Source organism: Maylandia zebra, linkage group LG16, assembly GCF_041146795.1.
Source record: "Maylandia zebra isolate NMK-2024a linkage group LG16, Mzebra_GT3a, whole genome shotgun sequence".
Classification (NCBI taxonomy): Eukaryota; Metazoa; Chordata; class Actinopteri; order Cichliformes; family Cichlidae; genus Maylandia; species Maylandia zebra.
In genome coordinates, this window is record NC_135182.1 from 22,967,273 (window position 1) to 22,980,851 (window position 13,579).

At 39.6% G+C, this 13,579-nt stretch overlaps 1 protein-coding gene across 7 annotated transcripts in view; it reads left to right on the forward strand.

Annotated features, from left to right (window-relative positions):
- The first annotated feature begins 382 nt into the window (after window positions 1-382).
- Window positions 383-13,579, forward strand: part of nme9 (NME/NM23 family member 9) — a 40,586-nt gene continuing 27,389 nt past the window's right edge. For 2 of the 7 annotated variants that reach the window (XM_076875096.1, XM_004555449.6), the window contains exons 1-15: window positions 383-559; window positions 644-701; window positions 943-1,046; window positions 1,120-1,206; window positions 3,782-3,898; window positions 4,872-4,956; window positions 5,095-5,177; window positions 5,282-5,374; window positions 5,883-6,037; window positions 6,306-6,502; window positions 6,707-6,851; window positions 6,943-7,050; window positions 8,594-8,745; window positions 8,840-8,984; window positions 9,966-10,216. In XM_076875096.1, the coding sequence (XP_076731211.1) occupies window positions 527-559; window positions 644-701; window positions 943-1,046; window positions 1,120-1,206; window positions 3,782-3,898; window positions 4,872-4,956; window positions 5,095-5,177; window positions 5,282-5,374; window positions 5,883-6,037; window positions 6,306-6,502; window positions 6,707-6,851; window positions 6,943-7,050; window positions 8,594-8,745; window positions 8,840-8,984; window positions 9,966-10,216 (1,813 nt within the window). In that variant the 5' untranslated portion in view covers window positions 383-526. Of the gene's footprint in view, window positions 560-643; window positions 702-942; window positions 1,047-1,119; window positions 1,207-1,252; window positions 3,298-3,781; window positions 3,899-4,871; window positions 4,957-5,094; window positions 5,178-5,281; window positions 5,375-5,882; window positions 6,038-6,305; window positions 6,503-6,706; window positions 6,852-6,942; window positions 7,051-8,593; window positions 8,746-8,839; window positions 8,985-9,965; window positions 10,217-10,765; window positions 11,034-11,072; window positions 12,718-13,579 lie in introns of those variants that run through there. The other 5 variants (XM_004555450.5, XM_076875098.1, XM_076875097.1 and 2 more) reach the window with 5 other exon arrangements.

The following is a 13,579-nucleotide window of genomic DNA, read 5'->3' on the forward strand; positions in this document are numbered from 1 at the left end:
ATGAACCTTTGTAAACAAATCAACAAGAAAACAGATTATTAATTATTGATATAGAATATAATACACATGAATAAATAAAAGCTATGTGCTTACGTGTAACACAGCGGTAGCTAAGCTCCTGTGCTTTTGTTTTTTTCCTAATGAGCCCGCAGGGTCCGCTGATAGAGAGGTTTTTCTGCAGTTCTCCATGTAAAAACTGGATCCAAAAGTTAAACAGGTTTGTGTGCCTCCGATCAGAGATGCCTTCTTTTTACTGCCGTAATACATTAACCTGGCAGGAGGAAAATGTGGCCTGCCTTAGCATTAATTATTGAAGATAGCACAAGCAACAGTCGGAGCCTGGGATGACTCCGGGAAGCGGAAGGCAGCGTTGCTTAGCAACCAAGGGGCCAAACAAGCGCGAGCACCATTTCGGCGTGTTAGCATTTTAGCTAATTAAACTTTATCCTTTTCTTTTTAGCATATTACTCTGCGCTCAGTAGTTTTATATTTTTAGTTTAAATATATTGTTTAAGTTGACCAACAAATGGCAGGCAAGAAAAAGGAGGCAACGCTGCAGGTTGTGTTTTTGTGATTTTGTGGGGTTTTTTTTAAAGCTACTTTTATCATCTCTGGGGATAACAGTTTGTCTTTTCATATCCAGGCTTCCGTCACAAACCAAGAGCAATGGGAAGAGATTCTTGCAACCAAGGGTTTAACAGGTAAGATTTTCATCAGTAAAAGAGCTGTTGTCCTAATAAAAATGAACGCTCCACGAGAACTGTTATAAAGATGTTACAGCGTGATGTGAAGGACTGCTGGCATCGTCATTACTTATTTGCTGTGTTCTGCTGCCCCCCTGTGCTCAGTGTGATAATTGTACCAGCCTACCACACCTCCTTTCTGTCCTCCTGTCTTGTACACACACACGCACACAATCAGTTGCTGACTCTCTCATTGCAGTCGTAGATGTGTATCAGCAATGGTGTGGTCCCTGTCGTGCTGTGGTTAGTCTCCTGCGAAAAATAAAGAATGAACTGGGTGATGACTTGCTTCATTTTGCCACAGTAAGAAGAGTCAATAAAAAATATGAAGAATTTAAAATTTTCAGAGAAGGACCTTTGAAATTGTGTGTGTGAGTGTGTTTTGGTGCAGGCTGAAGCAGACAGCATTGATGTTTTGGAGAGGTATCGAGGGAAATGTGAACCCACCTTCCTCTTCTATGGGGTGAGTGTGTGTCTGTGTGTGTCGCTGGCCACTCTATTAGGTATACTTATTCAACTGCTCAGTAACACAACTATGTAATCAGCCAACCCAATGTGCTCAACACAGGAGCAACTTAATGCTGTTAGGCAAGTAGACGTGGTCAGAATGACATGCTGAAGTTCAAACAGAGCTTCAAACTGGGGGAGAAATGTAATTTAAGTGACTTTGAATGTGGCATGGCTCACGATGGAAAACTGGAAAAATGTTAGCTGGTGATGTGAGGGTAGGGTCAGAATTTGGCATAAACAACATGAAAACATGCATCCATTCATCCTTTGTACCAACTGTTCATTCTGCTGGTGGTATAATGGTGTGGGAGATATTTATTTGGCACACTTTGCGCCAACTACTAACTGTTTAAATGCCACAGCCTACTAGAGTATTGTTGCTGACCGTGTCAATCCTTTTATGACCACAGTGCATCCATCTTCTGGTGGTTGCTTCCAGAAGGATAACATATCATATTGCAAAGCTCAGTCATCTCAAATTGGTTTCCTGAATATGACAATGAGTTCTCTGTACTCAAATGGCCTCCAGTCACCAGATCTGAATCCAATAGAGCACCTTTGGAATGTGGTGGAATGAATGATTTGCAGTGCAGTCAACTCGAAATCTGCAGCAACTGTGTGATGCTATCATGTAAATATGGCCAAAAAACTCTAAGGAATGTTTCCAGCAAGTTACTGAATGTATGCCATGAAGAATAAAGGCAGATCTTAAGGCAAAAAGGGCTCAAACCCAGTACTAGTAAGGTCGTATATGCCTAATAATGTGGCTAGTTGGCTATATGCTATATAGTTGACTGTATAGTTCAACGACAAAATGTGTGTTCAGTGCTTTATTACTAAGATAAGATTCAGTATACTTTTCTTATCCCAAAGGTTGCGAAATTTCTTTATTAAATTAAGCATAATCTCAAATGTATTAGCTTAAATATGTAGAATTGTATATAGTTAAATAGTATCCAATATAATATGACAAAACACCTTTCAATAAAGATGAAAACTAACTTTAAAATAAAAATAAAAAATGCAATAAAACAAAGAGAAGTAAACCTATAAATTAAATATTAAATGATTGTTAATAATTATATGAATTATTTAATTAAATAAAAGCTGATTAACAAAGTGATATATGTGTGTGTCTCAGTTTCAGTTTCAACATAAACAATATCAAACAAATAAAAATGCCTTATTAAAAGTATACAAATCAAATATCAGATGTCATCACAGTGGCTGAATATAGGATTTTAATGTCGCAAAAATGGCTTAGTAAACACAGAGTGTTAGCATACTATTATACTGTGCCAGACAGGTTTGTGTGTTTTGCTGTTTTTTTATACACAACTTCTGTCTCTAGTTATTTCAGTCTATTTCAGTTTATGATACCTGTAGCCTGTAATGGTTATTACAATTATTAAATTAAATTTGTTGCATTATTCTGTACCTACATTTAAGTATAAGCAAGTATGCTAGTCAAAGAAAGAAATGTTTTGTGCCGTAAAATATTGACTCAATATTTGCTTTAAATCCCCTTTCTCAGCATGTCTTAGAAAGCCCAAACATATTCTCAGTTCAAATGAGATTGGTGATTTGTTTATCAAACACAAATAAGTCATTTGAAGTCCTATGAATTGGCTCAATTTAGTGCAGTCTCAAGCCAAGTGATCACAGAATGCAAAAAACCCTTTGTATGTACAATATTGTCATGTGTCCCACCATGCTGCAACTGACTGACTGACCAAGGCCAGGCTATTCGCATGCTGGATGCTGGCATGTGTTGCTGCAGTCTTGTTCACGAGAGCACCATGTCTAATCGAGTGTTCTTGGTGGAAATCTGACTAGATGGCAGTATCGAGATGAGGCGCTCCAGTCTTTACTTGTCCCATTCTTGCAGCAGTACACCAGCAGCATCTCTTTCAGCAGGAAAATGCCCAAACCCACACTGCCAGAGCCATGCAGGCCTTTCCATATTAGGAGCATATGCAGGCATTCCCTTACCAGCATTCAGTCTTGTTATGGGTGATCGTTTGCATCACATAACCATCTTCAGGTACATTCTCACTACTAGCAATGTGCTTGGTTTAACTGAGGGTGGTGCCTGGTCAGCGCAGCCAGGAAACATGACACCACTCACTTGATGTATATTAAGTGAATAATTAATGTACCTAGACTGTTCTCACATGGGACCAGCATATAGATTTTGTACTTGCAATCTGGCTGGTTAAAGTTGAATATCTCAGATGCAGCTAAAATTTCAGGCCTGTAGTTTGTGTGTGAAAATGGCTTTAGAGCCATGCCCCCCTTGCGGTGAAAAAATATTCTGTAAATTAAATATATTCTGTTGAAATATTTATTTGTCTGATCGAAATTACACTTGTCTCTAAGCTTGTTGCTCTTTTTAAATTTTTTAATATTTTTGTGGATCGCTTACATAGGCCTCTAAAGCCTTTTTGTATCTCACCATTTTATAAATGCTAAATTAAATGTAAAAAAAAAAAAGTTAACTTATTACTAGGCTTATGTTGAATGAACAGGGTGGGGAGCTGGTGGCTGTACTGCGTGGGGCAAACGCTCCCATGCTTCAGAGGATGATTGTGGAGGAGCTAGCCAAAGAGAAGCTGGTCCTGGAGCAAGGTGGTGAACGCAAAGTGGTGAGGAGCTCATTATACACATGAATTCACACATATTTCTGCCAGAACAATAGAGTGTTTCTCTGCAGACATGCTGCCTTGTCACGGCTTGTTAAAGCATTAATATTAATTAATTTTTCTGTTCTAAGTAAAGTAGTCCATAACAACGTGACAGTAAGCCAGCGTGTATGTTACCAGTGCTGAAAGCAATGTGACTAAAATCAAATCAGTCTGTGTTTATTTTATTATTTACCCGTTTCGTTTTCCTACAGTAGTATTTCAGAATTGCTTCTGTGGATGATGGCTTTTAGCCACTTAAGTCAAGCAGCAGAAAATATATCAGCAGCTTTTTTTTAGGTGTTTCTTATTTATTTTTCGACATTTAGAGTAAAAATAAAGCCTAATAACCACCAAGTTCATGTCAAAATCCTGTCAGTCTGACACTAATAGTTGTGTATGAATTAGTCTTTTGCTGCATCTCAGGGCAAAACAGACAGCCTGCACTCTTTGCACTGTCATTTCCAATAAGTATGGTTTAAAAGGCTACCAGTTGAATGTATTACATTTATTTATTTGTAGGTTATTTTTATTAGAATTTATTAGTCGCTTGGCGAGTTAAAATAACCTGTACAGGGCCCTAGGGAGAAATTGGCATTTACTAATAATTTCTGGACTTCAGAGAGCAGTTGGTTTTCCTGAAAACAGACGTGTAATGAAGTCGAATATATATTAAATTGTATCCAGCTAAGTAAAGATTTTGTTTTAATGACATTTGGAGCAAAAATAACAAACATTTCCCGGTTAGAACCTAATGCTTTACTGGGTTTTTTTTCTATATCTTATGTGACTCTTGGGTGGAAAATAAAAGTTATAAAGCCACGTTAAATAATACTAAAGCCACCATTAGCCATAGCTGTAGTTTATACACACATATGTAAAGACAGTCATGTTTAGGGATTCATTATTTTTATTTCCTTTGTTGTGTCTTTGTTAGGTGAAAGATAATGGTCTGACAGATGAGGAGAACAAAGAAGAGGAGGAGTTGCCACAACATTTGGAAAATGAAGAAAGTGTAATTGGTACTGTGGAAAAATATAATTGGCAGTATTTTCAGTGCTGATGTTACTTATCATTGGTGTTTCCTGTTGATTCTGTGGAATATTTTGCATTCTGTCAGAATTACAGATCATCACTCAAGCTCCTCTCTTCTCTTGCAGTCCCTGCCAGTAAATCCTACACAGTTGCCATCATTAAACCAGACGCCGTTGCTCACGGCAAGGCAAATGAGATTATTATGAAGGTATATAAAGAAGATCACTGCTCACATTGGGAGAAGGAAAGATTGTCTCAAGCTTTCCTGCTGATATTAATTCATTATGTTGATGCTGATATTCTCCTGGATAGATTCAGGATGCTGGCTTTGAGATCCTGGCGCATGAGGAACGCACGCTAACGGAGGCTGAAGCTCGAGATTTTTACCAACACAAAGCAGCAGAGGTGCGGTATAGCGAAATAGAGGGGAATGGTATAGAATAACAAAAAGACAATTCTTCTCACAGACAGAGGCTTATTGCATAGATTGACATTCAAGTCAAAGTGAGGAAAACTGATGATGATGCAGTGAATGTTTGTGATGTTAGCCAGGGCCATTAATATTCTGAGTCAACATACCGGTAGCAGAGCAGTCACGACCAGTGCAAAAATCATTCAGTTACTTTGCTACACATGACACATCCATCTGCATTTTAGCACGGGGCTCAAAATAGAGTTGCTGTGTAAGCAGCTTTTTTTTCTATTTTGCTTATGGTGCTGTTTTTGACGAGACCAAATTGTTATAGATACAGAAATTTTAAATATGTGAGAAAAGCCTGGGAAATACTACTGCTGAGAAAATAATAAATGGGCATGAGTTGTATATGTATTTGTTTTTGCAGGTTTTGTATTCAGTGCATTAACATATGTGTCTGTGTCTCGCCTGCTCTTTGTATGTGTTGGTGGTTTGTAGGCGTGCTTTGAGGATTTGGTGCAGTTTATGTCCAGTGGTCCCTTCCATATTCTAGTACTCTCTCAGGTAGAGGGATCTGCAGCCGTTGTACCGGCATGGCGTGAGTTTATTGGCCCAGCAGACATAGAAGAAGCCAAGAGAGAAAATCCAGAAAGGTTAGTTACTGGAAATTATGCATATGATCCAGTGTCATTAAGTAAATTATAATTTCTGGGAAGTACAACATTTGTTTGCAGCATCGACATTTATCTCTGCACTGCTGATTGCAACAGTGCGAAACAATCTGGAGTCTGGAAAAAGGAACAAAAAGCACATTGTCGCCTGCTCCATCAGACACACCCAAACATTATGCTTCTCTCTGGTTGAGCACCAGCTGAGCAACCATCTGGTCTCCTCTCCTTTCTCCCCCCTGGCTTCCTGCAGCTTGCGGGCACAATACGGCACAGAGACACTGTTCAACGCAGTGCACGGTAGTGAGGACAGCGACCAGGCCAGCAGGGAACTCGCCTTCTTCTTCCCCAACTTTCGGACGGCCTCGGTAATGGAGCAGGATGGGGAGGAAGAGCATGTGGAGAGGACACTGGCTCTCATCCGCCCCGACGTTGCCAGGGAGAACAGAGGTGGGGCTCATGCCAAATGCACAAGTACACACGTGGGCAAGCACAGATACACCTTCAATAACAGCTCATATTAACAGCGAGACTGCTCCTTGACTCCTTCACCAAAGGTGTTGAATGACACTGTACAATGCAGTGAAAATCCACATGCTTATTTTAGGTAGACTGCTATGTTTTCTTTTTTATTTCATATCCCTGATTTTGCAGAAGAGATCTTAGATCACATCCACAAGTCTGGCTTTATAATAGCGCTTCAAAAAGAGGTGATGCTGTCAGAGGAGCAGGTCAGACAGTTTTACTGTCAACATGTTGAGGAGGACTACTTCCCTGCACTGCTCCAAACCATGACCAGGTAACTTTCAACAAACTGTATAATTAATCCAGAGATTTTCTTGTTTTGTTTTTATACTCCAGATGATTATACAACAAGTGTATTTTTACAGTGGGCCGGTGCTGGCTTTGGCTCTTGCCAGAAAAGGGGCTGTAAGTCATTGGAAAACCATCCTCGGTCCTTCTGACATCAATAAAGCCAAAGAGGAGAGTCCAGACTGGTGAGTAATGTGCACCACAGTGAGGAAAACTACCAGTAGAAAAGCAGTGAAGTTTAAAAAGCTAATCTACTGTCTGTCACAGATTCTAACAGCTTGTTAGAGAGAACTCGGCACTCTTTTCACCTCTCTTTTTATCCTTGTCAAGAAAAATTACAAAAAGAGCCAAACAACACAAAATCAGCTAGATAAGTGGTTCTTAAAGTGGTGCAGGGACTCCCTGGGTGTCTTTGAGTCTGATTCTGTCTGATTCCATTGCAGTCATTGAAAATGGAAAGGGACGGGCATTTATAAAGCACTTTCTAGTCCTGCTGTCCACTTAAAGCGCTCCAGACTGCAAGCCAAATCTAACCACACATTTACAGAGATTTAAACACATTTTCTCTCATACACTTTCATCCACCTCACAACCATGACCAGTTTAGAATCACTTATTAAATGTAAGTATGTTTTTGGACCCTGATCACACTCACACTCTTGGGTGAGGTATTTCAGGCATGTCCCACCGGGTGCAGGCCCTGAGGCAGACCCAGGACACACTGAAGAGATTATATCTCTCGGCTGGCCTGGGAAAGCCTTGGTGTTTTGGTCTTCTCTGCCTAGGCTGCTGCTCCTGTGACTTGGCCCTGGATAAGCAGAAGAAAACAGATAGATGGATGGAATTGAATTTTAGCTCTGCAAATATGTAGTCAGTCATTTTACACTCCACTGATTATAAATAAACAATTTTTCTGAAAAGTTGATGGTAGAGGGGCATACTGGGAAATATATCACTCGTACTTTCTGACTTTGCTTTAATTTGTGCAAAATGTGTATACGACTTGTTGACATCCACTATGACTAACTAAAAACAACTTTTTTTCTTTATATTTTTATAGAGTAGATCCTTGGAAAAGCAACATTTTAAATTATGTTTTAAAAGTCAAAGAAAAGAAATGACTCTAAAGAGGGAAGAGAGCAGGATGAGTATACTTTGGATTTTCTGTTTAGTTCTGAGTAGTTTGTGTTTGAATGAGGAATTATATAAATGAGTAAATTGACTGGTTCTTACATAGTGCTTTTCTACTCTACTGGAGCACTCAAAGTGCTTTATACAACATGCCTCATTCAAGCATCCATACAAACACTTTTTTATGCCTAAGTGCTTCCTATCTAACATTCATATACATCTGTACTTTGATGGATTCACTACCGACTGCTCCAAGACATTGTTAAAGGATGAACATTTTCTTTTGCAGACGCATGAACTATCTGTATTTATTTTCAAACAGCAGTGCTTTGACACAATTAAATATTGTCTGTTGTCTTTCTCTGTCTGCAATGCACCATATGTTTCTGTGCTTTCTAACTGGAGTGGAATCAAACAAGGCAGTCTGAACAGAAGTAAAGAAAATGACAGTTAAATTACACAAAAATTACTCATTAAATTACATCCTTTCCTTTGAAAATAATTTCTGGAAACCATCAATACTTTCTTTTCGACGTGGATAGTGCCAGACAGTACAATCACACTTGTAATTTTCTTCTTTGTTTCCCTCGTACTCAGTCTAAGGGCCCAGTTTGCAGTGGAAAATAAGCCTATCAACCAGCTCCACGGCAGTGGAAGCCGCGAAGAGGCAGAGCAAGAGATCAGCTTCTTCTTCCCTAAACAACAGACTGTGGCAGTGATCAAGCCAGATGCAATGGAGGAACACAAAGGTCTTTTTATGTTCATTTGTAACGACACAGAAATGCTTGACATTACTTTTGTTTTGACATATTTTTCATATATTTTTGCTCCTCATTCTGACAGAGGCTATTTTGGAGGAGATTCGTGGCCGAGGTTTCTCTGTAACAAGGCTAAAGGAGACCGTGCTGTCAAGGGAGATGGCTGAGGAGTTTTACAAAGAGCACAGAGAGAAGCCTTTCTTTAACCAGCTGGTGGAGTTCATGTGTCGGTTAGTCTGCTCTCGAATACAGCCACCAGAGCAGTGCAAAGTGACAGCATACCCGCCCTAATTCCTGCTGCCACTCCAATTTCTAATGGCACTTTTAACAGTAATCTTAGCAGCTAAGAATCAAGGCAGCCTCAGGCGAGTGGCTGCGAAGTGCATCTCAGTTTCATTCTTTGTCCCACATCGCACATCGAGATTTTAGAGCTATCTTCCGCTCCGATTAGCTCCTTCACTTGGCTGTTACACAACTTTTTGGACAAAATGAGAGAGTTGAGTGCAGCTGGTCACAGCAGCCTGAAAAAATGTCTTCAGTGCCTCAATATTAGCTCAATTTTAGCCTTAATTATGGATTAATAGTATTAATATATGCAATAAGGATGGCTATCACATGAATCTAGAGCTCCTCCTTGAATAGCTTTTATAGAGCTCCAGAGCGTCAGTAACAGCTATTAACGGATACACATTTTTACGATATAATCTTGCCGGCCACATTTCAGTGTAAAGTAGTTCTAGCTACATTTTAAAATATAGTTATTTAAAGCCTAAAGAAGTAGCATCATTTAACCTAGATACCTGTTCTGGCCCAGTTTTAACAGAGACACCTGCACATCGTTTTTTACCTGCAGTGCACCATATTCATCCTTACAGTCAAATGGTGCTTGTTGTAACAATAGGAAGTCTCCCATTGTTGCCCTAGACAATTTAACTGCATTATTTTGTGTGTTATTTCAGTATTAAAATAGTATTTTGTCATGTTTGTTATTATATTTCAAGGTTATATCAAAGGCAGCATACGAGGCCAGACTGAAAAGCTGGCCTCGTATATTTGGTTATCCAAACTTTCCAACAACCAGATGCATTCCTCTGTCTTTGCATGTTTGCAATCATATTGCCAAACATGATAGCTTTACAGTTAGACAATCCTTTCACTCACTGTGGCATTTTCATTACAGCGTGTAAACATCCCACAAATGTTTGTTTCAGGGGACCCTGTATGATGCTTGTCCTCACTAAGGAAAATGCGGTGGAGGAGTGGAGGGCCATGATGGGTCCCACAGACCCGAACAAGGCAAAGGAAGCGTCCCCGGAGTCTCTGAGGGCTCGCTTTGCTGCAGACATCCTCCATAACTCAGTTCATGGTTCTTCCAACGAGCAGCACGCGGAGGAAAAGATCCGTTTTATCTTCGGTGACATCAGCACAGATGCGGAGCTCACCAGTGACGATCCCATTTCAGGTGACCATATAATGAGTGTGAAAGTCTTTACCATCTGTCACACCATCTGGTTTCCTCTAAATAACAATTTGCAGCTGATTTTTTACATCGATTTTCTTGGTGTTAACTAAATTTTTCTTATCATACTGAAATAAATCTTTTTTTTGTTCATCTTTGGCTAAAGAGGAAGTAAAGGCTGCAGAGAAAACCAGAAATTATACAATCTTCAACTGAAGGGACTTGACCCTTTAGAGTCTGCACTTTTGCAGAATTTAAGTTGCTTTCACATTGATGAGAAAGCCATAGAGTATTTTCATCACTTTACAAAGACAGGGATGAGGTATTGGTATCTGTATGTCTACTGACTTTATTAATGGCCATTTTTCTGTGTGTTAGTCAACAATGTAGCTAAAGAGAGACTGAAATTGGGACACCACAATTACTGTTTACTGTGAACACTGAGTAGATACATCTCTTTACAATGACAATCAAGATTACTTGCACAAGAAGAGGCGTCTCTCCTGACTGAGAGAAAACTAATGCCACTCATCTCCATAATGTCACAAACAGCTGCTTGAATTGCGATGCAAACTGGCGCTACAGCCTCTCCGTGTGTAGGGAATGAAGTAAATCTTGATTGAATCATACCATCTCATACCTGCGGAGGAAAATTGCACCTCCAGTGTGCTGTATCTTTTTTCTGTTGCCATGTTTTTTTAATGCATAATTAGGATCAGGGGACAGAATCTTGAATCTGTGTGCAGCCCATGTTTGATAAATTATGAACACTGCAACAGTGTTGTTCAGCAAAGCCGTTATTACTTATCAGCAGTGATATTTAGAAGAGTTATCTTCAGCATCCCTCTTTATTTTGCAGATGACCCACAAACAGGAAGAAGCATCGATCCAGAGCACTCAAACTGAATCATCACACCTTGTGTTTTCTCTTCTATTATAAGCTTAATGTGTAAAATCGTGGGAACAACAGAGCGCCTGCCATTCTATGAATCATGAAATAAACAAGACAAATATATATCATACTTTTTACACCTTTTGTAGGTGGCGTATCAAGACGGCACATTCAAGAAACACTGTAGACGTGTTCGCTTAATACTGCCGTCGACAGTTTGATGGCTCTCTCAGCTCACATCAGCAGCCGCGGGCTACGTGACTAAAACCAGGATAGTACAATCACCAAAAAGCGACTGACAATTTCAGTGTTCACAGAATCCTTTAGTGAGTACACTGTGCCACTATCAGTACCTTAGGTTGTCTCCTGTAATTTACTACCACAGTGCTGTGATAATATGAACAATATGAAGGTAGTATAAAGAGTGTTACTCCTGTTTATTCAAGGGGTGAGTAGAGGGGACCGTAACAGAGCAATTAGGCTCGAGTTTTTTCCTTTTACCGTAATTATTGCGGGATATTGCTATAACAATGGGACATAAATTACACACTGAAACTACCTTAATGAGGTGCATGAATAAAGAAAATATCTAACAGCTCTAAAAAGCTACATAATTGTTAGTATTAGGTATTTCTTGCAGATCATTTCAACCACCAATTCAACCACCTTGCAACCTCCAGGACTGAAAAATGAAGGCAACATGGAAAAGGAAAAAAAACTGCAGTTCCTCTCGAGACTTGTCCTCCCTCTTAAGGGTGGCTCCAAAAGTAAATCAATCCCCATAGCCTCTCATGTTAAAATTGCTGATTTCAGCCAATTAAATAACATGTTTTCAGCCTGGTATGAAAAATTGGTGTCTGGTGTCACTCACCATATGACAACCTGGATAGGCTTCAGCCCACCCACAACCCTGAGTGGGATGATCTGTTAAGAAAATGAATAAGGAACTAATGTCCCTGTTCATAGTAAATGCACAAGGGCAGTGAGAAGCTAAGGTTAAACTCACCCATTTGGGGACTGTTAAAGCTTAAAATTAGTGGCATGGCTACTTTTACTAACAGACAGGCCAACATATGCTGCTTCCAGTTTGTAGTGAAGGTGCCTAATGGAGCGTCTCTAGTGGAAATATGTGACTCATAAGACAGCTTAGTATGTGGTAAAATTAAAAGATCCACAAAGGTTTTGCTCAGTTTTGGTGAGTGAAACAAATATTTTATCAGTCTCCTACTTAGCTCTAAATAGTTTATAGATGCTGCTCTAATCTAATCTGAGTCAATGAACTGGACTTCTTGCCCATCTTAGTTTTGAGTTTCAAAGTTAAACTTTGGTTGTGTTTTGTATTTGGAATTGTCTGTACTGTGTATTAGTTTATGGCTTATCTTGTTAAAAAAAAAGACTTATCATTTGCTGATAATTTAGCACGCCACATTCATGTAAATTTGGTCATTTCTGGCTTCAAATCAAAAATTCATAAACTAACAGTTACATCACAGGTGGTAACATCCTTCTTTTACATACAGTCTATAAATTTAAAACCTATAAATGACTATAATCCAAGTTAATCTGAAGTATCTTGAAGGAGTTTAAACATGTAATCTGGCCACCATGCAACTTAAAGCGCCTCTTCTTCTTGAGGACTCTGAGGAAGAACCACCTGTCCTCAGACATCCTGGTGAACTTCTATCGCTGCACCATCGAGAGCATCCTGACCAACTGTATAACAGTCTGGTACGGGAACTGCTCTGCCTCGGACCGGAAGGCGTTGCAGAGGGTCGTGAAAACTGCCCAGCGCATCGCCGGAGCACCACTTCCTGCCATAAAAGACATCTACAGGAAGCGGTGTCTGAAAAGGGCTGGGAAAATCATCAAAGACCCCAGTCACCCATCACATGGACTCTTCACCCTCCTGCCCTCTGGGAGGCGCCACAGGAGCCTCCGGACTAAGACCACCAGGTACCGGAACAGCTTCTTCCCCACAGCTGTCAGACTCCTGAACTCTGCCTCCTGACATCTGACCCACGTTAAACTCATGGACTGAACATACACACACCCACAATGGACAACTGTACCCTCAAACACAATAATAACATGGACTGAACCACCACTCACAACCACTAGCACTTTATATAGCCTCTGTAGAAACTATCTACACCCTCACTTATCTTAACTGCACTACTGTATAGCTCTGTGTAAATAATCATTCTGTACATTCGATAATCTTTAATCCTACAACTGTTTACAACTTGCATAGTTCCCATTTCTGTATAGCTGTATATCCCAGATTCTGTAAAGTTATTTATTTCATATTCTGTATAGTTTTTCATATTTATATCCTGTTCATATCCTGTACATAGCTTGTACTCACTACAGCCTGTACATACTTATAGTTATAGAATATTCACAACATACTTCATACCGTGTACATTATAACATACCATAATAGACCCATTTCTGTAATATACTCACATATCTAT